Source organism: Triplophysa dalaica, chromosome 7, assembly GCF_015846415.1.
Source record: "Triplophysa dalaica isolate WHDGS20190420 chromosome 7, ASM1584641v1, whole genome shotgun sequence".
Classification (NCBI taxonomy): Eukaryota; Metazoa; Chordata; class Actinopteri; order Cypriniformes; family Nemacheilidae; genus Triplophysa; species Triplophysa dalaica.
The window spans coordinates 16428508-16455857 of NC_079548.1; the positions used below are offsets into that span (position 1 = coordinate 16428508).

The 27350-nt window shown below is 39.5% G+C and overlaps 1 protein-coding gene across 3 annotated transcripts in view; it reads left to right on the forward strand.

Moving 5' to 3' along the window:
• cacna1ha (calcium channel, voltage-dependent, T type, alpha 1H subunit a) overlaps positions 1–27350 on the forward strand; it is a 73767-nt gene that overhangs the window by 18784 nt on the left and 27633 nt on the right. For all 3 annotated transcript variants that reach the window (XM_056752027.1, XM_056752028.1, XM_056752029.1), the window contains exons 3-9: positions 17519–17631; positions 18715–18848; positions 19209–19306; positions 21762–21921; positions 23938–24253; positions 25948–26040; positions 26130–26895. In XM_056752027.1, coding sequence (XP_056608005.1) covers positions 17519–17631; positions 18715–18848; positions 19209–19306; positions 21762–21921; positions 23938–24253; positions 25948–26040; positions 26130–26895 — 1680 coding nt within the window. The remainder of the gene's footprint in view (positions 1–17518; positions 17632–18714; positions 18849–19208; positions 19307–21761; positions 21922–23937; positions 24254–25947; positions 26041–26129; positions 26896–27350) is intronic.

Here is a 27350-nt window from a genome sequence, read left to right on the forward strand (position 1 = left end):
CAATGACTATAACTAAGTGCACCCATGGGAGAAGTGTAGGCTAATCCACTACAGCAATATTTCTGTTTTAAAACTGCAAAGTGGCAAGTTGTCTAACTAAGGCATCTAATAATTTAATAATTATACTAGCCCACCCTCTAAACTGTTATGCCCCCCCTAAGCACCCCCAAGAAAAAAGTATTGGCACCGCGTCTGCTTCTTGCACTCTAAGTATTATTGCTTTTGCATTTCAATTTGTGCTAATTGTTTTATGTTGTTGACAGAACAGCATAAATGGATTTAAGAAAATGAAAATGTTCACTGGTTTATGTCTATGTTAACTTGAGAAAGCAACTGTATCTGTTTGCATTCAAAGTCAATGACAGATGCTTGGCTAGCAGTGAGCTGCAAGTATGCTAGCTTAGTTCATTTTATATCTCTATACAATTAATGCCAATTGCCTTTTTTATACCTCCTAAAGGTATTTTAGTGGAAGTTTAGTTTTCTGAGTTAGTACATCTTCTGGTGTTGATTTTTGCCACCACATGGTGCAGTTACCGCATCTTCCAGCAGGGGCTAACTGGATCAGGCTACAGTATCCAAACCTTGACCCCAGATGATTCCACATTGCATCTGCGCTTGTCATGTCACCATACTTAAACATTATGCAATGACATAAAATTTCTGTCAGTATTTTATAATTTTCTTTGAACTGATTTGTGTTTATGCTGTAGTTTTTGTCTAAGACAAATGCTCAGCCGTGTCAGTGCTGATGAACCACAAGCTGTTTGCAGTGTTCAGACAGCAGTGACCTTTTGGCATATTATACTGATATTTTGTGCCGCAGGTGGTCAGTTTGCTGGAGGGTTTAAGAGAGAAAATGTAAATTCTGACAAGACTAATGGTACTTATGTGTCAGGAGGAGCCATCAGTCTAGGCATCCATTGCATCCACTTCCATAGGAACTAGCGCTTTTGGACAATGTAAAGCCACACTTAAAGGGATAGTTCAACTGAAAATCAAAATTCTGTCATCATTTATTCCCCCTGTTGCGTTGTGGAACACAAAAGAAGATATTTTGAGAAACGTCTCGGTGGTTTGTGTCCATACAATGGAAGCCAATGGGGACCAATATTGTTTGGTTACCAACATTCTTCAAAATATCTCCTTTTGTGTCCTGCAGAAGACATAAAATCATTTTGGTTTGTTTTGACATGAGTAAATGAAGACATGCTTCATTTTTAGGTGAACCTGCCACACTTCTTAATTATTTGGTGAACCTGACACACGTTTTGCAAGTTTGGCTCAAAAGTGTGATTCTCCTACATTTCTCTTAAACATAGAATTTGCTTTGATATTTTATTTGATAATACGAAGACATTCATACAGTTTTGGTTTCATATTTTTTCTATAGATTTTGTCATTAGCAATTCAGTAACTGAGAAAAGTGACATAACACATTTTAAATAAGAATGTATTCGAAAGGCAAAAAGGCAAAAGAGATTAACAGGGTTAGCGTAGATATACACGGCACATTCACACAGTTCTCTCTGCCCAGACTGAGCTGCTCTGTTATGAAACATGCGCCAGATCTCCACAGGTGATTCTCAGGTCCTGCGTCTGGTGCCGCTACGTGTGGAGGTGTCACTGGCAGTGTTGCTCTTCCACACACCCATAATTAGCCTTGCAAACCGCACGTCCAAACCTGACCACCCGTACTATTTTGTGTGGGCTTTGTTGGATGCAGTGACTGGGGGAAGAAGCTGCTTTAGGCTGGTTTGTTAAACACTGTTTTTACAGAAACTTCCTAATTACCTGCAAACATTGTAGTGCTAGCATTGCATACATCTGTCACATTGTAGTGATCTACAGTAGTGGAGAATTGAGTTGCTCTTTTGTAGTTCAGGAGATTTACTGCGGTGTTCTTATACCTTATCTGGTAGTGCATAGTGCTTGCAACCCCAAGGTCAGGGGTTTTATTCCCTGATAATATAGAAAGCTTAGTAAATCAAAACTGTCACTTAAATTTATTGGTAGCAGGAGAAAATAAATGGGTGGGTCGCTTTCTCCAAGGCCAAATGAGTATATCGTAAATGATCTTAGGAAAAAATAGACCCGATTTAGCCTTTTGTTGACTTGAAGTGCGATTGTGGAGCTAGATAGCATAGCTTAGATTCTTTTGTCTTTGCTTTTGAAGAATTGTTGAGAAATGTTTAAAGGGATAGTTCACATCAAAATAAAGATTAAAGGTCCAATGTGAATTTTTTGGAGGATCTGAAATGCAATAAAACATATGTCTTCGGAGGTGTATAAAGATGTTTTTATTACCTTAGTTAGAATGAGCTATTTCTATCCATACACCGACCGCGGGTCCACTTGCATGAAATTCGCCATGTTGCTCATAGGAGCAGCAGCAGAAGAATATCACCCCATCAGAATAAACACCGTATACACCATAACAGTGTGACAAGTGGTGATCCACATCTGTATAATCCTACTTTGGCTTCATTCAATCATTTATTTGGAAAAGCCTCAGAGGAAGCTTGCAGGATTAGTGTATCATGATCTGTTATACAGCAACAAAATTGTACAGGATGACTTTAAATCTCTTCAACAGATCTGTCTACCTTAAGGTTTTACACACCAGAGGACTCCTGCAGCTAAAATGCAAACAAAAACTCCTGCATGATGCAAGAATATTTTAATACCGCCATTAAACACCTCTTGTTGGGAATCGCATGCATGTTTTGTGGCTGCCACGGTGAGTTTCAATAGCCTGCGTGATCCGGAAGTGCCCTTAGTTGTTCGTAAACACAAGTTGGTCCATCAAGCGAGAGTTGAAAATGTGCAGTGACGCACACTTGGAATCCTGTCAATAAAGTAATCAGTAAAACAAGGCCTGGGGAAGCCCTGTCCGTTCAATGCATGAGTGTCTGTCTTGTTTTGAGCTGCAGGATATGACACTCATGTGCTCTGGGCTCTGTCACCAAAAAAAAAGAGGAAACGCAGACTGATCAACACGGCACATTTTGACCTGAGCTGTGCTTCATCAATGCCTTAAAAGGGACAAGCACAACAGTCTTGTCAAATAAAGAATGATAAACAATATTATCAATTAGTAACTGTGTGACTTTACTTTATAAACTGTAATCAAATAGTGTCTGTTTATATGATGTGCAACACTACTACAGCTATATAAATATATATATAAATTTAAAAGACTGCTTTTAACGAACAAGGGTTCAGTAAATTGTTTAACTCACCAGCATTTAGACAGTTTTAATAATCTCTGCTAAACAGTCTATTCGTTGGTTTTGGAGACAGCTTAAAATGTTTCTTTTAGCGTCACAATAAATTATATAGCGATGTTCTAATGGGCTGTTTCGCCACCATCCAAAACAGTTCTGTGCTGTTGTTGGGAAAATGTCCGTGTGTGACTGAATAAACACACTTGCGTACATAGCCGAGAGCATCTTCCAGTCATGACACATTTGTATCCAGAATGCAGCTGTGTAATATGACAGTTGAGGCCAAATTTTGTCCAGTAAGGACGGGTACATGTCACGTCTCATATGTTAACCTTAACTGACTGTATTTTCAGATTATACACATTTCCAGCTCTCAAATCTGATTGGCTGAGCTGCTACCAAGATGGCTGATATTTATAATAACACCACTAGGACACTACACTCCTTTTGTTTTAACCTCATTTAGATGAAAAATAGACAAAATAAGGGTGTCTAAAAGTACGGTTACTTACTGCTTGTTTAGGAACAATATCGCACTCTGAATTTGTATTGAATTTCAGCCAAGGATGTGATTTTTGAATTAGCCATCATATTGATGCTTCTGTGGGTGCAACAAACTAATACCCTGAGATAAAGTGCCTTGGCAAAGAGACAGAGGGATAAAACATCTATAATGAACTGGAGGCTGTTTGAGCACAAATATTTGATAAAGGCCATAAGTTATTTATTAACCTTGTTTCATGGCTCCCTGGAACCCTCATCATTCTAAGGCTTATTAAAGCCGGATGCTATAGTACGTTTACAGAGAAGACAGTTGATAGTCCACCCACAGACCCAAACCCACCCGAGACTTTCACGCTGTTCAGAGTACAGGCTTCATGCTTTCGCACAAGATGGAGATTGTGGGGATCAATCTTAAATTACTGATACCTCAGATACAGATGTCGTGTGAAGGGAAGTTATCTTCACACATGATATCACACGTTATTTGTTTTTATAAATGGGTTTATTTTTTTGGGTGGTGTTTAATTGAATGTTAATCTTAATCTTAAAGTGGAAAATTATAGTATAGTAATTATGTTGGCAAACTGGTATATATGTGTAGAATAGGATGTAGTGTTATATTTTTAGTACATACATGTTATGTATTTTACGGCTGTCTTTCTAAAACCTCATATCTCAATATTTTACGATTTTTTTATAATATAAATCCTTATTATTATTCGCCCTTTATGTTTTTCACTGGGTTTTGCAAATATCTAATCGATTAAAGTTAAATTTTGACAACACAGTATGTAATCATTTAAAATGTAGAGTGCTTTTGTCCATTTCCTGGAATACATCGAATTTGGACATCTGAGGTTTCGGATTTGCTGAAAATATAAAGGAAAGAAAAACATATTTAATGAATATTGCATATTTCCTGTTAAACAAATTTTCTTGTTAAACATCTATATTTTATAATTATCTTTTCAAATAAAAATTCTGTTAATTCTACAAATCCTCTTGTCATTTTAAACCTGTATGACATTTTCTATAGCAGAACACTAAAGAAGATATTTTGAAAAATGTTGTTAGCCGGGTCCCATTCAATTGCGTTGGTTTTGTGTCCATACAATGAAAGTGAACGGTTGCCGGTGTCCTGAAATTTCATCCCACCCATCAGATTGTCCTACCAGGCACGCGCACTTCAATATTTTGCCCTTTTTTTAGCTGTAATTTTTTGTATACTACTACTCGGTGTTAAATCATTTTACACATTTATTTATTAATGGTAGGACAATTTGACGGGGTATTCTACACTGTAAAATCAACCTACCTGTTTAATTTGTCCATACATATTTGCTTTGCGACAGGAAAATCTGACAGGGTAGGACAATTCGACAGAACACCCGCGCTGTTCAGTTACAGACTTTCTTTAAAATATATTTTTTTGTGTTCTGCAGAAGAAAGAGGGTCACAAAGATTTAAAATGACTAGTGTGTGAGTATTTTTTTTCATTTTTGGGTTAACTATCACTTTAATAAAGGTGTCTGATTTAGTGTGAAAATAAGTAGTATTTCTAAGACATACATTGTGTACAAATCGTCTAATTTCTCAATAAGAGCGGTTGCCCGAGTTGGGTCTCTTTTTATCAGCTCAGCTTGAGGCTCAACCCACAGCAGGCACCAGTCAGAGCCTAAAAGGGTAACACGTGGGGTGATGTCTTTTTTTGAAGCCCACGCCAGCTCTCTTCCTCTGGTGTGCGGCCTACAGCTGGGAATGACCGCTGCAAGCTATTCATCCCGACAGGCATGAAAGGATTACGCTGAGATCCTGCCTGGGACATCCGGGCAGAGCCGTATAGGTAAAAGCTGCTGATCTTAGTCACTTAGAGACTCAGCATTTTACCTCTTTAGCCTCTTATTTCTTGCTGTTTGCAAGTGTGCGCTTCCTGTGAAGCAAGGCGATTTGTGGGCTTACGCTAAGTCTCTAGAATGAGATCCATCCTAGCTTTGTCAGAAGTTGGGGCGGTGCATTAAGGAAGACAAATCATTTCTAATTACGCTCTTAAAGCGAAGGGGAAATGAAGGAGAAAGGCAGCCAGTTTTGAATTATATAAGCGTGCATTCCTTAATCTGGAAACCATTTCGTGGGCTTTCTGGAGAGTATGGAAGAGTTGCGATATGACGACACCTGCCAAACATGTCTCCTGTGCAATCTCCACATATGTGCTCATCCACCGGAAGAGAAAACACGAGCTACAGCGCGCTTCGTGATTTTTACAGTCGGAGCTGCTCCATTCCCTCGGGGACCCAGGTACACGCGAATAAAGGAAGAAACAAAAGTTTGACAGAGAAATGCAGGAGCTAGGCTGCTTCCCAAAGACAGACTCTGAGGAGCTGTCGGGGTGCTAAAACACGCAGGGGAGCTTTCAAACAGCTCAAAAGATAGGTGGGCGTTTTAACGGACTGAGGAAACGGAATCTCTCATTCAAGCAGATGCACAGTCACAGGTCTCCATGGCAACCAGGAGTCGTGGTAATTGCGTGTCGATGTGATTCCCATCCGCAGCGCTCGTGGTTGTGGGAGAACTTACTGCACAACCGTAGCTCTGGACCAATCAGAGTGTGTGCCGAGGATGCAGCGGGCTGACCGTGTTATTGAGCGTGGGCGTGTGTTTAAATATTAACAGAATTAAAGTTGCGTGTGATCCCAGTTTGCAGCCTCCAGAAGAAACCGTTGTAACACACTGTTTTAAAGAGCCGTGCTTGTTGTATTTACGCAACTTTCTGCCATTTGCACAAAACATCACTTCAGACTAAAAGCTAATGGTGCCAGAACTTCTGTTAGATTTAGCTACTGCTTTTAATACACACAGTGCTGGTACGTTTTGCTAAAATTGTTTCTTGTTTATGGAAATTTCACTCATCCCTTAAGTTTCTGATTGATTACTAGTGTGTGTTGGCTCTCATGTTTGTGATTGACATCTGCACCTGCTTCTGTTTCTCCATCATCTGTGTTGTCAATCTACATTAGGTAAAACTAGTCCATGAAGCTATGTTTTAATTAATGTTGGTCTGTTTTTCCATCTCTGATTACGTTACATAAGTTACTAATTTCCACACACAAATATGGGAAGCGCCATATGGAAATGTTGTTTATCGTCTACAGATGTGGGACAGAGAGAGGGCTTTCATCTCGCAGAGTTTTCAGTGCCACTGTTGAACTCGTCCCACTTTTGAAAGATGCACAATATACAAGCCAAAATGTGACAACTCTATTGTCCGCTCAAAATTCAATCCGCTGCCTAAAATGGATCCCACTCACTTTCTCAATAGGGGTTATGCTTGTAGTCCTTGTAGTTTTTAAGCACCTAAAAAATGGAAAGGAGAAAATGGTGCATACAGGAGAGTAACTCTTGATCATTCTGAGCTGTGGAGGTTCTTGTTTCCTGGTTTTTTGATCAGAGATGATTTTGAATAGATTGCTGACAGAGAAGCAGTGTAAAGGACAGTAGACTGGAAAGCCCTCAGGGTGCAGTAGATTATAGGCCTGTTATCTGAAATTGCAGCATTGGAGACACCAGGAGATATTGTTTGTGTAGATGTAATTCATTGATTACATTTTTAATGCAATATGCTGCAGAGCTGCATATGTTACGTAATAAAAAATAGCAATCGAGCCTGAGGAATAATGCCAGTGGAGACGTGCCAATAATGATGGACATAGTAATTGTTACACACAATGCAAAAATATTACACAGAGGAAACATTTTGAAGTATTTTCTGTTATTTTATTATAGCTAAATAGCATGTACAATGTATATTTATATATTAACAATAATTTTAGCTGCCATAAATAATGTATTTTTAATGCAACAGTGAGACCTGCAATATACTTAAAACGCAAACAATAATCTGAAATAGGTTACATTCTCTTTATCCAAATATTGATTTCACACTTTGAAACAAGGTTAAATCATTTTGAAGGTCCAGTAAATTAAATTTCTAGTGGTGGGGTTGTGTATTGCAACTAACGGCTCACTTCCACCCTTCCCCACTCCCTTTGGAAGCACTACGGTGGCTGACACAGGACTAAGATGTCGTTGCATTTTTGATTCTTTGCCAAAGGAGAAAACATGTTTACAAAACCACTCTGTATGGCAGTAAGTCCGTTCAGGGCTACTGTTGAAAATACATGGTGAATTCCACGTAAGGGGATCTAACAGAACTTCTGGCTCCCTTTGCTTTTAGCATGCAGTGATGTGTTGTGCAAAAGGCAAAAAGTTGCGTGAACAGAACAAGCACTGTCTTTAAAACTGTGTGTTACAACGGGTTCTTTTGTATAAGTACTGTATATTGTATGTCTCACTGTTACTTTAAAAATACATTATTTATAGCAGCTAAAATTATTGTAAATATATAAATATACACTGTGTCTGTAGATATAAATAGCTCATTCTAAGGTTCTAAAAACATAACCCTTCATTATGTAAGGTCTTAATACACCTCTGAAGACATAGTTATGTATATTATATCATGCATTTTTGTCAATAAATCCACCAAACACACAACACCTTAAAATAGTATATTTTTGTGAATTTGTATTTCATAGCAACTGTTACAATCAGTGCAACGTTTCAAATTTTTTTATATATATATATATATATATATAATATGAAAAGAATCGGACACTGAATGAATATTTTAAAATTTCTTAAAATATTTTTTTTATCAATTCTGTTTAAAGCAGTGAGACAGCTTCACTGCCCATATCTTGAGGAAGTGACATGATTCCAGTGCTACAATTGCTACAGTCCTTCCTGCCTCCGTATACTTAATGGATGCTGTAATGTGGTTAGGAGAAACAGGTGTTCATATAAGACTGCAACCTCAGCACTATCACAGTATAAGATTGAGACAAGTACAGTAAAAGGCACTGTGATATCTCTTAAAAGTGTTGAGCTCTCTATCTAGGTTTTTGACTGTCTAGACACTTAATCCAATATTACACAGGTTTGTGGGGAGGGGAGCTAATAAAACACTTATACAGTCCCTGAGGCAGAGAAGTGTTTCTGTGGAGACAACCAAAGTGGAAGCAAATGTAATTATGTCTCTCCGGTCCTTCTCACTCCTACATATATCTTTTCTTCTATTGTAATACGGGAGGTTGATTTCAGCCATGTTCCTCCTCTGCTGCATTAAGCTCGGAATTGTAAGGAAATCCGCAGAATTGAAATTAAAAGCAAAGATAAGATCAAAGAAAATGTTAATGATGCAACACAGAGTGGCTGTTTGCAGCTTGTTTTCACCATAGTTTGTCTTGTTATTGAGCCATATCTATTGAAAGCTTAATTATAATCCTGATTGACTTTGTGTTTTTACTGTCTGATCTCAACTTTTTAGATTTGTCAATAAGATTGCATGAATTGTATTGGTGGAAATAACAGAACTAATGTTGTCCATCAGACTCGAAGATGCTGATATTATGGTTCAGCTATAATGATACACAAAATGGAATTTTATGGAAAGCACTAAAGCCTTAACAAATTAAAAATGAAAAAAAGCTGTAATAGATGCTTAAGCACAGTAATAATTTGGTAGCTTCACCTTCATGGACAACCGAACTAGAGGATTCTCTGTGTATGTTTAAAAAGAGGTTGAGCCAGAAACAGTTTGGGATATTGCAGCTATATTCACATTAGGCTGAGATTAAGCAAATAGTTCCTAAAACAATTGCAAGTGAGTGTATTTTAATGAGCTGATGTCAGGGTAGACACAAACACATTTAAATGGGACAGTTCAGCCAAAAGTGAAAATTGACACCCTGATGTCAATTCAAACATGTATGACTTTCTGCTGCAGAACACAAAAAATGATATTTTGAAAAAAAAATGATAACTGAACAACGGCGGTAACCGTTCACTTTTATTGCATGGACACACAACCAATGCAAGTGTATGCAATTGTTTGGGGTGAGTTTCATTTTGGGGTGAGCCATCCCTTTAACCATTTCCTGTTATATTCTATAAACTAGCACCTTAATAGTGCTTTTACTGCATTTTTATTGCCTTACACCAAGCGTTTATAGTTCTTAGTTCATGTAGTGACAACCCTATGGGGATATACTGTATTATGTCAATATTATTTTTCTGTGCAGTAAGACGATCTTGCACATAAAACAACAGCATTGCAGTCTTTCACTCGCTCTCTCTCTCTTTCACTCTTGTGAATTGCGTGTAGTGATGGTAGTCTACTGTAGGTGGGATGCATCTTAGAAGCCCGTCTTTGAGTTTAATGATAAAGTATCAGTCTTTGATTCTACTCTATGTTCCTGTATAAATCGTTTCTCTGTTGGTGTGTCACACCGCAGATGGCCTGTCCCTGTCCACGGCTGTCCCTGCTGTTACCAGGCAACCGGAAAACTATAAAAGTGTGTCGTCTGGAGTTATTTTCACGCACAAATCTAATCAATGCATTCGACATGAAGTCTCTTTGAAGTCTTTTTTAATTTGCTGCCCAATGCGGTTTATTTGCTTTACTGTGCCTATGTGTAAACATCAGTCTCTTACAATCTAATCAAAAGAATTACTTGGAAATTGCGAACGTGCTGCAACCTTTTCTTTCACATCACCGCTTTGCAAAAGAGCAATAATCCAGTTTGCTGTGTGCACAGCTGGAGGTCACTTTTGTGTTTCAGGTGAAATAAAAGATGTCGTAGCTCAAGGACACAGAGGAGGGCCTTGTTTAATTACGGCTGTGCGCGTTCTTTGCAAAAAGCCTTTGGGTTTAGAGGAGAGGACAACCGACACTTTAGCCGTCGACCTGAGGGTCTTCAAAGCCAGATGCTTTACTATTCCTGGATAGCCCGGGGCTCTCTAACGCGTCACATGTGCGTTCAACGCTCGATTTTCACCTTGGCTTGGGCTCTGGATCACTCCCACTGATGTAAAGCCACACATGATGTATACTCTTGTTAGAAAAGCTCAAGCCCAGAAGGACAGTCATGACTGTTTCAGCTTTGCTCATAACAATTTCAATTCTCTGTTGGAGATATGAAAAATGTGAATGTGAGTGATATTCCCTAGATCTCTAAAGTTTTGCCATTCTGAATCAAACTTTTTGATGCAAAAAGTGAGGTTCTTTAGGGAGCAACCAGGTGCTAATTTTTCCCTCGGTAAAGTGAACACACTTCTGTCCGTCTGTTTAGGGAACCCAAACACCATTTTTTACAACCTTTCAGTATGTCATGTTTTTTGTAATCCAACATTGCAAATGCTGAATGTCAGACACAGTAATTGATTTTTAAAGACTGGAAATGTTATTGCAGGGATGCATGGGTGCTGTTGTAATTGATCCGCTGTTGTCCGTGCTGGAAAGTCTTTTATTTAGTCAAAGAATTTTTTTAACTTACTGCCAAGTATTTATACACCCTGTAGACCAGTGGTTCTCAAATGTTTTTGTTGTAAGGCCCCCTTTGACTAGAGTGCATCGCTTTGCGGGCTCCAAAATAAAGACTTATAATCTTTAACTTAGAATATTAATTAAGCCAAAAATGTATTCAGTTATACAATGCTGGAACGTCAATTATTTTGGTTGGTGGGCTTATTTTTCTAACGTTTGATTGCATTATTCGTTTCTATTTTTCTTAAAATGCATCAAAATTTGTGCCCCCCCCGGATCCATCTAGGGTCCCCCCAGGGGACCGCTGCCCCCAGTTTGAGAACCGCTGCTGTAGACTACTACTGTTTAGTGAAGAGCATTGGCTTAAAAATGCAGTACATAGTAAAAGTTTCCTGCAAAAGTTTTAAGGATTGAATTGCAATAAGATACTCATAGGATACATTCTACAACAGTAAGTGGTCTCGTGGGAGTAAGTAAACATTCTCAAAAAAATCTATAATATAAAAGATTTACTTTTTGTCACTCTCTGAAGTTGTTCTATATCAGATAAACTTTTTTTGTGTGTCATTGTTTTAGGATGACCTTTCCTGTCAGTCAAGCATTGTGACCTCTGTTCTCTGTACTTTGCAGCATCAGTAAATTCTTGTTCACCAGTGATTGATAATTTGAATGAGTTTGTGCTCCAGGGAGTTTTTCACCTTTCTCCTTCTACGGATGAAAGTCTTTAACAACAGCTTGTTGAGGAGACTAATAGAAGTGATGACGTTTTGGATTTGATCAGCGGGTTCTCTTGCAGCGCAGCTGGCCTGGTGCTGTTCTCAGATCCGCTGAATCTGTTTCTAAATAGTCCAGGGAATACACCTGACAATGATAAATTCCCGGTCTCCTGCTACCGCGTTCTACAAACCTCCGGCCTATCCAGATTCATAATCATTAGAAGCCACTCCATGTCTGGAATGCAGTAGTTTATCAAACAGTTGAAACGACTAAATTAATTTCCATGTTGGTTTATACTGGTTAGTAATGATTTGTTGCTTCCTGTGAAAAGAATAGCACAAACCACTATGGCCCAGCACAGACTTGTTTTTCACCAGCAAAACTATTGAGGTTTACTGAAATGTCAAGTGAAGTCGGTCTTTATACTGAACCTGGTTTATTTACGATCGGAAAGAAAAAATCGCCTAAAAATGGAAATTCTGTTACAGACAGGAAACAAGATTGGGGTGAATGAGGAGTGATACAGAAATCGAGGTGACATCCAGCAGTCGGCTAATTCGACCACTAGAGAGGCGTATAACAGAAAAGGTCAGAGCTTCAACCGCAGCTAAAGAAAGAAACTTATAACACTAAGTGATAGTAAGTGGATGGCTCCGGAAATGAAAATGAGATGGCGGTCCACTGACCTTTACTGTATTCTGAGAATTACTTAAAGAATCAAAGGATCAGTCAGTTGAGCATATCTGATACATGCGCAGAAGCAAGAAGGCTTAAACCGGGTGCATGCGATACAATCTTACCACTGTTGCTTTTCATTCTGTAAGATAAAATACCAGTGAGATCTTTGGATTAAAACATCACATAAACCGTCGGATTGTACGATAAACATTATTATTTGCTGGTCCCAATCTTCTGCATTGACTTCGTGCCACCTGTCCATGGTAAAATCCATAACACACTAAGTTCATCTAGCTTTATATTAAGAATCTAATTTTAGACATTTATTCTCTTCTATCAACCGTGAGAGATAGTAAGATAGTATACATTGAATCAGGGTTTTTGGCATGCTGGGTATTCATGCATTAACCCTCTCTACCTCAACCATGTAATTTAATCTGTCCCTGAGGTGTGGACCCTCTGACCCCATTAGCAAATGTTATTACAGATCGTCCTGATTGAATTTGCTGTAGCTAATGAACGTGAAGAGGAGAGACGTATGTGTGCGCTGTTGCATTGTGATGAGTCGGCTGAATCCTTAGAACCCGGTCACTCCGTGTCAGTTGGTCCATTTGTTTAGGTGGCAGACTGTGACAGTTCTCCTGCCTTAATCAATGTGATAGCTTCATTTATCCTTTTCACCTCAGCCAGTGACAAGCAAATAATCCAATTCTTTCCTTTGACAGTGAGTAGTGACACCTGCGGCTTTTGCTCCTCGGAGAACTCTGCGTTTTTACAGCACCGTCACCATACTCCAGGTGAACTGAAGGTCAGTTAAAGTCCATTTGTCATGTGGAAAGGTTTTGGGGAGAGAGTTATGATGATTCAGTATTAAAGGGATAGTTTACCTAAAAACAAAAATTCTGTCAACATTTACTCAGCTTTGAGTTGTTCCAAATGTGTATAAATGTATTTGTTATGATAAAGTGCTTAACAGAGAACAGTTTGTATGTTATCTTCATCAGAAAAGAAACAAAAAACGATAACATGTTAGTCCTGCATCAGCCACCTTAGTGCTTTGAAGGGAGCGCGAGCGGTGGAATGAGCCGTTGATTGCAGTTCATAACCTCAGCTCTAGATGCCGCTAAATTTCATACACTGGATCTTTCGGAAGTCCTGCTATATCCGTTGTGATGATGAGAAATGCTAACAGAGCTTTCTCCATCCATTAAAGACAACCTTGCATTATAATATTATCTCCTGCTTCAAGCTGTTAACAGAGAAAATAAATAATGAAAACTACCGCTGATAATCTGAACAGCAGTGCCAAAAACCCACATTAGCACCTAGAAAGTGTAAATGAACACCTCTGTTAATTATGTCTTCTTACTATTGCTTTTATTGCCAACGAAATGCCTTATTTATGCAGAGACACGATGCCAAGCGCTAGAATAACAGGGACTTGAGCTCAAAGTGTGATTTCCAAACTCAATACTTTTCCAATGAGTCATGCATTTGCATGTTAGTGGGTTTTCAAATATGGCTGCTGCTTACTCGGAATTGAGGTGCCGGAGGTTTGTTCAAACACACAGATGCAGTCATATACGGCAGATGTTCACATGAAAGCGTGATAAAAGAGCCTAGCTTTTTCCTACTTAGTTGGGAGTCTGATTCCTTTAAGGACGACCAAACTCTTGCACAAAAAACTGTTTCTTAGGACATCAAAGTCATAGATGTTTTCTCTGATGCTGCTTTATGCTCCGTTTATTACTGCGATGAGACCCATTGCTAGAACAAAGCAATAACTGAAGGCTTCAGGTAAAATAAAACTAGCTTTGTAACAAAAGTTTATTTTGTTGTTATAATGTTGGAAAATACAGTGAAAAATTAAGAAAATATAGTGTGTAGTACTGTTAGTGGACAAGTTGTCGAATTAAGTTGAGGATGCAGTCATTGCTTGATTTCTATAGAGAAAAAACAGAAGACTTTACTAAAGAGTTTCATGAACATACTTTTATTTAAATTGTTTTTGATCAAGGAATCTCTCACATTTAAGTTAGTCTGAGACTAGGCTTAACCCCTGTTCGGGAAGCCGCCCTGCTGAATGTAGAGAATATGGGGATGTTAACGTGTCGCTTGCACTGCATCACCCCAACAGCTCCGTTCACCCTTCAGGTCTCTTAACCTATGTCATTATTTATTAAAGACCTCTCTATTCCTCAGCTTCCCCTGAAGAGCATTGCCATCTGTGAGTATGTCGTAAAGTGTAAGAGCTGTGACTTGGGATCTGCTCTGAAGCACCGAGGTGAGCTTCAGCGCAAGAGGAACACTCATTTAACTGTCCCACATCACCTGGTGTCACAGTCCATCACTTGGGAAATCATGTTCGCCACTTATTTACAAAGTGTTTTTCACACACATTGTTCATTTTTGTTACACCTTTTGTAATGTGTTAAGGCTGTGACAGAAGCAGGGTTGACTTGAAACTCTTTTGGGTTGATCATCATCACCTAATCTCAGCAGCCGCTCCTTTGTGAAGGAACATCCCGACGCTTATGGAAATGAGGCGGCAGCGCTATTCAGATATCTCATTTGTGTCTAGCATCGCAAGTGCCCGTCATTTGCCTTATTTTTGATGAGCGGATTTGCATAAATCATGACTTGATATGATCTCGGTGCATCCGGATTGACACTTCAACTCTCGAAGGGTTGTGAGCTCAGATGTTTTAAAGATGACGTATGAGTGATGCCAGATCAGAGATGTCTTCTGACAGGCTCTCAGGAACACATATCTGCAGTGGCCGGGGGGTGTTGATGGTGTGCGTGTATAGGTATTGTTTAGGTCCTGCGGTCACGGTCAGAAGACGTGTGATGTCCGGTCGTGATGGACGTGATGGGGGTGATCTTCAGTACAGAAGACAGCAAGCGTAGGTGCTGATAGGTCAAACGTGGTGACAGCAGAAGTAGCTTGTTTCGGCATCGCTGCTAATGGCTCTCATGCTATCTGACATCTCAGACAGCATGGAAGCAAAATTTGTGTGGCTGAAACAGACATCATCTTGTTCCTGTTGTACTCGCTAAATAATTTAGCAGATAGGCAACACGAAGAACATGCTATGCCTTGATATATTGATGCTATGGTGATATGATATTGATGGTTGAAGCTTCATTTCTTTGTTTGAGTGATTCTACAAAATGCAAGTATTTGTTTTGCTTTTTTTTGCTTTTAAACTTTTTTAAACTTCAATTATAGATAACTGTAACTCATATTATTTATTTTCTTCAATTTAACATGTATTGCATTTTGGCATTAAAGGGATAGTTCGCCTGCAGGGGAGGGATGCACCGATATGTATATTTTAAGATAACAATTAACCGATTATTCTTTAAAATTGAAATAGGATAACCGATATATTGGCCAATATACAGTATTAAAATATTAAAAGGAAATAAAGTGGACAAGTGGCTTTATTTGAAAACATTCACTGCAGAAAACAAAGTCACAGTTAGTTAACTTTTAATAAACACGTTATAGATGTTCTTCCAGAACAACCCAGAAAAATGTTCTTAATAGCCACGAGTCTAACAGGTCTCAAGACCGAAATCATTCAGATAGCAATCGGCTTTAAACAATATGCTTTTGTTCCTACAATTGACACATTCAAAAATATCTACTGCACCTACACTCACCTAAATGATTATTATTATTCTCATTAATGCAATTATGGTGGTGGCGTAATGGTGTGGGGGATGTTTTCTTGGCACACTTTAGGCCCCTTAGTGCCAATTGGGCATCCTTTAAATTCCACGGCCTACCTGAGCATTGTTTCTGACCATGTCCATCCCTTTATGACCACCATGTACTCATCCTCTGATGGCTACTTCCAGCAGGATAATGGACCATGTCACAAAGCTCGAATCATTTCAAATTGGTTTCTTGAACATGACTATGAGTTCACTGTACTAAAATGGCCCCCACAGTCACCAGATCTCAACCCAATAGAGCATCTTTGGGATGTGGTGGAACGGGATCTTCATGCTTCCCACAAATCTCCATCAACTGCAAGATGCTATCCATCAATATGGGCCAACATTTCTAAAGAATGCTTTCAGCACCTTGTTGAATCAATGCCACGTAGAATTAAGGCAGTTCTGAAGGCGAAAGGGGGTCAAACACAGTATTAGTATGATGTTCCTAATAATCCTTTAGGTGAGTGTATATCAACAATGTTTTGTTAATGATCATGAATGATCATGACAGAAAGACAGTGCTGTTCGAGGTTTTAACTGTGAGCAGCTTGCAGCTGAAGTGGTTTAACCAGAGAAAAGTATTCATAATTTATCGGCCTAAATACTATTATTGGCCGATACCGATAACATTAAAAATGACCATTTATGGGCCAATACCGATATGGCCGATAATTTATTTTGAATCCCTTTTTAAAATATAAAAAATAATATACTCACTCTCATGTTGTTCAAAAAGATATCTTGAGAAATGTCTTGGTGCTTTGTGTCCATACATTGGAAGTCAATGAGGGTCAGTGTTGTATCGTTACCAACATTCTCCAAAATATTTATTTTGTGTTCAGCAGATGAAAATCATACAGGGTTAAAATAGCATCAGTGAATGATGAAATAATAAAAATTTTAGGTGAACTGCCCACTTTAAAAAACAAACAACTAAAATGAAGAGGAAAACAAATCATTTTTTATCCATTTGTACTGCGTACAAAATAAGTTTTCCATTCGGTAATCATTAATGCATCAAAGACTTTCAATGATTAAAAATCAGTCAGGGGGAAGAAACGGTGTTCAATAATGTTCCTGTTTTTTTTTTCAAATCCACAGCACTGTTGGCCCAGGTTTGTTACACCCATTTGCTCAGAATAAGAGATCAACTAAATCAACATTTTTGTTTAATATCTGAATCATTATGTTCCATTGAGAAGGATTTTATATAGCAACACACTGCCTTGCATTTGTCTGATGATCTCTGTTCAGTTTGTGATGTTTCCTTGACTGATGTGCACATGGTTTGAGCATGTGAGCATGCTGGTCATTCTGTTGAACTGTGTGACTCTGGGCATGTTTCAGCCCTGTGAGGACCTCAAGTGCGAGTCTGAGTGGTGTATCATCCTGCAGGTGAGTCTCAATAAATGATGTAACACGGCAGGAGCTCTGCAAGCTAATTATGGGATTGATTTATATTTCTAATGACCTCATTTCTTTCACCATCACCATGTAACACCATTTGAAGATACAGCGGCCCATTAAATGACCTTGCATTACGTAACATATTACTTAAGCATAAGTAAATTGTTATTTCCTGATATGTTCATCCATTTATTATCTATTTTGGCCATTGTTATCCATAATGTTATTCATAATTCAATCCAGTTACTGCACAGATCACCACAGAGAGTAGTCGTTGTGGACATACTACACTAACATTTGACAATCAGAATGTGTCCCAAAACTGTACTGTATGTTGCTTTATAATGAATCTGATAAAAAAAACTGTATTAATGTTTTGTTATGTACTGTGGTGTGGCTTTAAGGTCCAAAACATTTTAGTACATCAGATTCTGTCTCAAATACTCCATAAAAGATCTTTTACGTTTTCTTGTGATTTTGTTGTTCATAATTTTCCACCCAGTGTCGGTTTTTAGGTTTGACTCATGTCCAAGTTGGCTTTTACGTAGTCTATGTTTCGTGACAGATGCTAGTTTACAGGGCCAGTGGAAACTGTCCAGAAGCCACAGAAAGTTTTGTTTCTGTAGTATTGTAATTTTTTACTCTGTCCTAAACTAAAAATGTTAATTTCCTAAAGAGCCCTTTAGCAGTAGCCTAGCCAGAATCAGAAATACTAAATAACACGATGAACTGATTTCAGGGCTGGGGCTAAGGGTGGCGTTGCCCCTCCAGCTGAAAATTAAAATGAAATTCTTCTTATTAAATACTTATTTGTATGATCTAATAAATAATGATCTGTCAGTTTAATCAGACAAATGAAAAATTATGCATGCAATGAACTATGATTAGATATCTCCCCAACCAGAATATATGATTGCCCACCCAGTCGAGCCACCCTACTACCGGGCCTTTTTCACAAAATTTCATTGTTTTCTTGAACCACACAAATAGCGTTGCTTTCTATGAAATATCTGTTCTGCCTAAGATATCTCTCTTACTGTATTTAGATATTAATGTGCTCTGTGTCCGCAGGCATTTGATGACTGCATCTTCGCCTTCTTCGCGGTGGAGATGGTCATCAAAATGATAGCCCTGGGGATTTTCGGATCAAAGTGTTACCTTGGCGACACATGGAACCGCCTGGACTTCTTCATTGTCATGGCAGGGTGAGGAGCCCTGCCTCGTTCTCACTTGTCAGTCATGTATTTAACCATTATCACCACAGTAAAGCTAGTCACCTTGGACTCGCTGCTCAATTGACAGGCCCTCACTTGGGAAATAGAATTCCTGTGAGCCTTCTCAGCCCTTGGATTGATTTAACATTCAAATAACGTTGACCCTGTTGTTTAAAATGACCTTTCAATTAAACTGGATAATGAACACATCAAGGCTTGTCTTTTGAAACCGCCTTTCCGACGTGGTCCTCACATAGTATCGACACGTGGAAAGGTCATTGGAGTTTGACCTTAGCTGTCTGATGTGTTAAGTTTAAACTGAGGTATGTTTCATCTGCTCTGCTCCCCCAGGATGATGGAGTACTCACTGGACGGTCATAACGCCAGCCTGTCAGCCATTCGGACTGTGCGAGTGCTCAGGCCCCTGCGAGCCATCAACAGAGTGCCCAGTAAGTGTCACGACTGCTTGGTGAATGTAACCTGATTTATATTTAGGAACCAGACTCACACAGTAAGATCATTTTCACATGTTGGTGAACCATAAACAAACATGTACCCATTTTTAAGCTTAAACAATCCGGCAGAATGATCTATTATACAGATGAAAGAAGAAACATCTGCCTGATGTATGACGCATTAACTCAACCAGTCGTGTGATGAGCCTGTGTGTCAGCGATAGAACTAACAGCACACTTGCTACTCCATAAATTACACAGCAGACCATATCCCACCAAATCAGAGAGGTGTACAGTATTTCTCCCGGTAATGATCCTTCGCATGGTGGTGTGACAGTTATATTGGATCACCTAGATCCTTGTTTATGAGAACAAACTCTGTGTGCTTAATCGAGTCGCGTAAGTCAGAAGCGAAGGTTGTCTCCCCATGTCTCTCATTACCATTAACACAGATCTCCACGAGTAGATCTGGGTCCTCTTCACTTTCCTGGAGCGGTTAACTGTGGGTCATAGATTTAGAGTACTTCTCCGCATCAGGTTTATGACTCAGTATTGCAGAGATGGAAGACGAGATATCGTGACTTATTCGCCTGGGCGGAGTGTTGCCGCAAGCAAAAGTGCTTTTTTGTGCAAAATAACATTATAACGTGCTGATGTGAATTGTTGGTGTCGGTTTGGGCGCATGTGTGCGATCGTTGATCCTCGTACCTGGAATCATATTTCAATCTCCAAGTTGGTAGTTCATTGCATGAAGTGGCTCTTTATCTTCCATCTATGTGTTTACAGAAGAGTGAGTTAGCATTTTCATCTTCGTCCACTTTCTGACCGCATGTTCCTCTGGGGGCCTCATTAAAGTGGCCAAACGGAGATGTGGCTCCTCGCTGTCTTTGGTGGGAGGGATGCAGGCAGCAGAGATGTTCACACTCTGTCTTTACTCAGACAGGACCATTTAAGGCTTTCTCCTCACATCACGGACCTAAATTACATTCGTCGCACACGCCCTACTCAAACAAATTAGTCATGCGGTTCAAACCGGATGCGTTACGGATCTCCGGGGGCTCTTCTATCCGCGATGTTTGCTGATGTTTTCCTGCTCGCAGAGTCAAACCCTGCATTGTGTCGTCTTAGAAAAAGCACAGACTGTGATAGTTTGGACTGATTTGTTTGAACTAAGTATGAAACAGGACATTTGTGAATATCTTTGAACATTCTGACAGTGTGAGTTTTGGTGTTTACAGTGGTCCGTCATGATCAGAGGGCCATCTGACAGTGTTACGGTTTATTTAAATATGCGTCCATGCCAAATATTTTGCCTTTTCGGTTTGTTTTCATTCACTTGGACAGTGTCGTTTTTAACCGGCCGAAACTTTTGTGAGTTTATATTAGCATCTGAAATAAATCCCTTTGGGCTTTCCTATTATGGTAATTCTCAGCGCATCATTTCGCTTGCATGTTATATCCTCTATTTTTAACTTACATAGGGCCAAACAAGACAGGATTTTCTCAGGAAAACGCTGCATGTTTTGCTGCCATGCTGCTGGGGCATTCTGGGTGGCATTCCAGCGTATTGCTAAGGTGTACTGAGTGGTTGTTACCACATTGCTATGTGGTTGCTAAGGCATTCTGGCAAGCTTGCTGACAAAATAAGAATCTGTAATATATTCATTATAAACCGGCCTAGCACATTTTGACAGCTTTGCTATTATAGTAATTCAACACTAATATTGTAATTATATTACATTATATTCCTGCATTACACTACCAATATGTTTCTGTGTCCAAGCAACTTGTTGTTGTTGTTGTTGCAGAAATACCTTGTCTTAGCAAACACCATTGATAAACCATTTCTTTATGCATTAATGCAGTACAGACCACCATAGGTTTTATCCAGTGGATGTGGTTACCTACTATGGGAGGTGATGGGAATGCACTGCTGTATTTGTTCAGTGGTTTAGATCGTAATAGTCCATTAAAGTCAGGCTCGGCCAGTCTCTGAGGTCTCTGAGCAATGCACTTAAAATATGCAGTTTCTCTGCTCTGTCAAGCATTATTACATATAGGACCAATTAAGGTTAAAGGTGTCATCCTATTTTGAAGAGTCTGAGATTTGCCTCTCACATTACGTCTTAAAGGATCTTAAGACCTGTAGCTAAAATAATTCCGTTTATAACACCTCTTGCTCCCATATATTCCCATAATACTACTGATATTGCTTCCACTTCTATGATCAATGTTAAAAACAACATAATTATTGAGTTTTATGGTAAACCTATGTATATAGTATTTAGGAAAAATATTTTATGCAAACAAAAATTTTACCGAAATTGTGACAAGAATTAATAAGCCTATTTTTCACATCTATTGTACCTGAAAATAGGGCTTAATAAAATGTGCTGTGAACATCTAGTAGGACCATAAACACAACCTCTGTTGTCTTTCTGTGTTGCAGGTATGAGGATACTGGTTACTCTGCTTCTAGATACTCTGCCTATGTTAGGCAACGTCCTCCTGCTGTGCTTTTTTGTCTTCTTTATATTCGGGATTGTCGGGGTGCAGCTCTGGGCTGGACTTCTGAGGAATCGCTGTTTCATGTCACCTGACGTGAAAGAGTAAGTACAGGTGGACTCTTATCTAACAGACAGCTTTGTCCTCCTTTTCGCCCCTCTCTCCCCGGGAACGCGTCACCACTTCCGATTTGATTCAAAGTGGCAGCTAACTGTTGCCAGCAGCAATGGCATTTCAGTCGCTGACAGTGTTGTAAACTGAACATCTCAGCCTGGCATGAAATCAGTGTCGAGCATCAGCCCTTGAGCACTGATGCTACGTACACCTCTGACTCCCTTTGTATGAAGGTAAAAACAAATTAAAGGACAAAACTGAGAGGACAGACTAAAGTCAAGCTGCAGTCATGTCTTAGAAGTAATGTATTTTGATGTAATGGAACAAATTAGTGCTCTGTAAGTGCTCGTGTTTGTGTAATGGCCTCGTGTTTCAAATACACTAGACCGCCACATATACTATGCCGCATTTTTATCTGTCAGTTCCTGTTAGCTCTGAATATGAGCTAATGTACTGCCCTGATCTGATGTGCTTTCAGGTTGTTCCTAAACTGTTCGTGGCTATAATGCTTTGTTGAGATTATCTTTACTGTTTTATGTGTAGGGCACCAAAACACTGAGGAAAAATAAAATAAATTAGCTTAATTTTTCATAAACATTAAAAAGTTCATACTAACATATTGGCTTGGGCATATAGCCTACAGCGCTGCCTGTCCTCATCATCACTCATTTCATCATTAATAATATGCCCCAAATATTGTTTTTTTGTGCGTAAATACAGTATACATGTTTTTAGAATTGTGACTTGTAACTATTTTTAGTACCATTTTAAGTTGTTCACCCAAATATGATCATTTTCTCTTCGTTTAGTCACCTGAATGCCATCTCAGACAAATTCATTCCTTTCATCAGTTTAACAAACAAATAATTTTAAAATAAATATGACTACGTCATATTATTTTCTTATATGTGGGTCAATGTGTCCCGAAAGCATATATATCCTTTATTTAAATAATCAAAATGTCTTCATTTGTAAGAGAACATAATATTTTGAGCTTATTTAGATATAGTAATAGATCAATTGTGAATCAATTAATCCAAATATAGCAGTATGTCAGTAACATTTAATCTTCTTGGATGATGCGTGTTTTACGACAAAAAAAAATGAAATGACGAGTCACGCATATTTGAATTTAGCACGCTGCTCTGTGTTTCCATGGATGAGTGATATATCACATATGGGATGGCATGAGGGTGAGTAACTTCTACATAATCTCACGGCAAAAACTTAACTTTTTACGATGTGCCTAATTGCCAATTAGTTTAAATTTGTACATCTAAGAACGATTTGCACTAGTAACATTTGGAATTTGGCAAGGGTCGGGTTGGGGCTTCATTTCTTTTTTCTAGTAGCCTCATCATACGTTTTTTGCCCGATTCACAACAAACAAACAAATAAATAAAAATAAAAGCCACCTAATCAAAATAGTAACGAATTCCTGTGAGAACAGGTTGGTTAATTATGAAAGATTTCATATTTAAGCGAACCAGAGTCAAAGATTCTTGTGAAATTTTATATATAATGTTACATGTTAAAGTGATACTTTCTCTCATCATTTTCTCACCTACGAATTGTTCCAAATGTGTATACATTACTTTGTTCTGATATACACAGAGATATATTTTTGGAATCATGCTTATAACCTAACAGATCTCAACACCCATTGACTCCCATTGTAGGAAAAAATACGTTAACATTCTTTTGTTCTGTTGAATACAGAAACAGTTCTGAGGCACTTTTGACTACCATTGTTTTTCCTACTATAGTAGTCAATGGGTATTGAGATCTGCTTGGTTATGAGCATTATTCCAAATATCTTTCTTTGTGTTTATGCAAATTTGAAACAACTCGAAGGTAAGTAAATGGTGAGAGAACTTGATTTTTGGGTGAAGTATCCCTTTTAGTAATATCATATTCTTACAACCAGATTCATGTAGACAGATGGTGACCCATGTTAAGATGTGTTGTGTGGTGGCACATATTCTACATCCTCTGTCTTTCAACAGCTTCTACAATCTGTCCATGATGAGTTCGTACTTCATGCATGAGGACGGCGAGGACAACCCCTTCATCTGTTCAGCCAGCAAGGATAACGGCATGCTGCTCTGCACAGACGTGCCTCCCCTCAAGGAGGGTGATATTGAGTGCACCTTAAACGAGCCTACACCGGGACACGCTTACTTTGGCCTGGATGGACCCAGCAGGAACACCTGCGTTAACTGGAACCACTTTTACAATATGTGTAAGCCTGGGGAGCTCAACCCTCACAAAGGGGCGGTGAACTTTGATAATATTGGATATGCCTGGATTGCGATATTCCAGGTGCGTTCATCTCATAGTTTGTATCTCATGTCACTTGCATATCAGTGAAGGCCCTTTTGTTTTAATATACACTGTCATTATAGTTGAAAACTGTCAACGTGGAAATGCATTAGTAAGACCCAGGATAGATAATGTTTTTTTACAACTTTCTTTTGCTCAATTTTCTTTTTGAAAAGGTAAAGTCTTGTTAAGCACGCTTCAACATCGCCAAATAATTGAATCATCTCCGAGCAAATGTGTGCATTAGTCTTTTCTGGTCCCTCTGTTCGAAAGAAGCCCTGTGCAGTGATGGGATTTTTCAATCTCGCAGTGCCGCCTTTGGAAATGATATCGGAAAAGCGACCCACCACATCTTAACTCATCAGCACTTTCAATCCGTCCTCATCAGCGGGGATAAATCACCACAGACAGACCGGTGGCACCGACCCCTGTGTTTAATATGCACATTCACATTCTTGCATTCTGCATGAGCACACAATGAGACCTGTACTGTATTCAGTGGAAATGAATGTCAGTCTCATTTGTCTGATTGTTACAAGTAGGTCAGTCACGTGGGGTTCCTATTGGCCGGGTTAATGACCGTGTGGGGTATGCGATTGCACAAGAGTACCTGAAAGGTTTTCACCTGTGTCAACAAGAAATCCTAATAGGATCTTGAATGATTTCCTAAGAGGAGACCTGATGGGACCAGGCTTCTCCTAGACATCAGAAGTAGCCTAACAATGCATAAGTACTCTTCACAGGTATTTTTGTTTGCACACAGAATAATATTGATGATATTTGGTTGGTTGGATTTATGCACATTAGTAGTCTATGTGCACATTCTGCTTACAACCTGACGATTGTAAATTTACGACACTGCAAAGTAACGGCACTCAAAAAACAAAGTATACCCTGGGCTTTACCCATTACAGCCGGAGCCAAAATAGACTCCTGTGCAACATTTTGAAAAATGACTTCAATAATCATTGTATTAAAATGAAGCATTTCCCTCAGTCCATCCCATTAACAAAGCTTAAATGTGACCAATCTTCGAGTCAGCTATTATAAACTCGATTACGAGGATGGACTGCAGACAATCTGCGTTTAAATTGTCTCCCCAATACCCAAACTTCTTCATCCAGAGGTAGAAAATTAATCCTGTAGAGAGTGAGAGCCCAGGAGAGAGATATAGACTGGGGTTCAGAAACAGGGTCAGATGCTATGTGAAGCTACTGGAAAGAAATTAAATGCTATGAAGAAGGTCGCAGGCGCTAGATCAGGACGTCTTAAACAAATAACTTATACTAACAGTCACCCTGAAATCTCCTTTTCTTAACAGCCATCAGACCTCTGGCATTGCCGTGATCTGTAAGGCTTTGCAGTGTTCTTCCTCTGATTTATGTGTCCTTTGCACTTTGTGTTCACGGAAACGTCTTTATCTACAAACCGCACTTTAAAATCTCTTGGAGATGAGAAGAAGCCGTACTATCGCAAATGCACTCCGTTCAGGGCAATAAAAAATGGGATGTTAGGGAACCCTAATCTGCGTCGTATCATATTTATCAAAAACACCAAGAGAAAAAACAATACAAAACGCTTCCAAGTTTTCTTTCTAACTATTAATTGTTCTGTTTAATGTGTTTCTGGATGGTTGCACAGTGTCTTAATGGGCCAAACTGTTGTGTGTCTCTCAATTTCTCCTTGTTTTACAGGTTATTACTTTGGAAGGATGGGTGGATATCATGTATTACCTTATGGATGCCCACTCCTTTTACAATTTTATATATTTTATATTGCTTATTATAGTAAGTGTGCTCTATTCTTGATATCGCATACAGAATTGATTTCTAAAAAGATGTCTGTGATTAAGTTAAGTGCCTTCTGCATCTTTCAGGTGGGCTCCTTCTTCATGATCAACCTGTGCCTGGTTGTAATAGCAACCCAGTTCTCTGAAACAAAGCAGCGTGAGAACCAGCTGATGCAGGAGCAAAGAGCACGCTACCTCTCCAACGACAGTACGCTTGCCAGCTACTCCGAGCCGGGAAGCTGCTACGAGGAGATGCTCAGGTACATCAGCCATCTGTACCGCAAGGTGAAGCGTCGGGCGTCCCGCCTTTACCTTGGCTGGCAGAGCAAGCGCAGGAAGAAAGTGAACCCCAACAGCGGGCTGAGTGGGGGAGACGGGGCTGGAGGCGGGGCCAACGGCCACAGCAGGCACAGGGGCGGCGGTCACTGGATCCGTTCGGTCCACAACCTTGTACAGAAGCACCAACGTCAGCACTGTCATCACAGCAATGGCAGCCCGAGCCCTCTGACCCCCACAGGCCCTGGCGAGGCCCTGGAGATGAGGTGCATCACGACGGGGCCGCAGCTGACTGTGTCCACTCAGCCGAATCTTTCTTCCAGGACTCAATCAGTGCAAAGTATTTATCAAGGGGACTTTCATGAAGCCCCGCAGGTGCGTCCAGGCACCGTGGCGGGCGCGCCACCGCTCGGGCGAATAAACGGGGGGATGAACTATCCAACCATCTTGCCCTCCTTTATCTGCGGCTACAAAAGCAACAAGCCTGCAGGTAAAGGCAGAGGGGACTCGAACTCCAGCTCAGAATGTGATGCCATAGATCCCTTTGAGAAGCTGCAGCAGCTGGTGGGAGAGCACAGTAAGTGTAATTGTTTTTCTTTCCTATCAGGTGCAGTTGAACTCACCCGGCCTGTTGCAGGATAATGGAAAGCATTCTCACAAGCGATTGTGAAGCCTTCATTTACAGATGTGACTGAAAATCAATTCCTGAAATGCTGAAGTCATTAACACGATCTTTAAAGATCTTCATGTCGTAGCCGATGGTTGAGTGGTTCGTTCTCCGACATATGGCACCGGTGCGACCTGTGCGACCAGAGTTCGAATCCAGCCTCGTGGTCCTTTCTGCGACCCCACCCTCTCTCTCTCATCCACTTGACTTCCTTTCCTCTATTCACTGTCTGTCCAATAAAGGCAAAACGGCAAAAATAAATCTTCATCAAAAAAAAGATCCTCATATTAATCTTGAGTACCTATACAGTAGTATTGCATACTTCGTATCTTCAAGAGAATTTAGTTTGATCAAATTTATAAAAG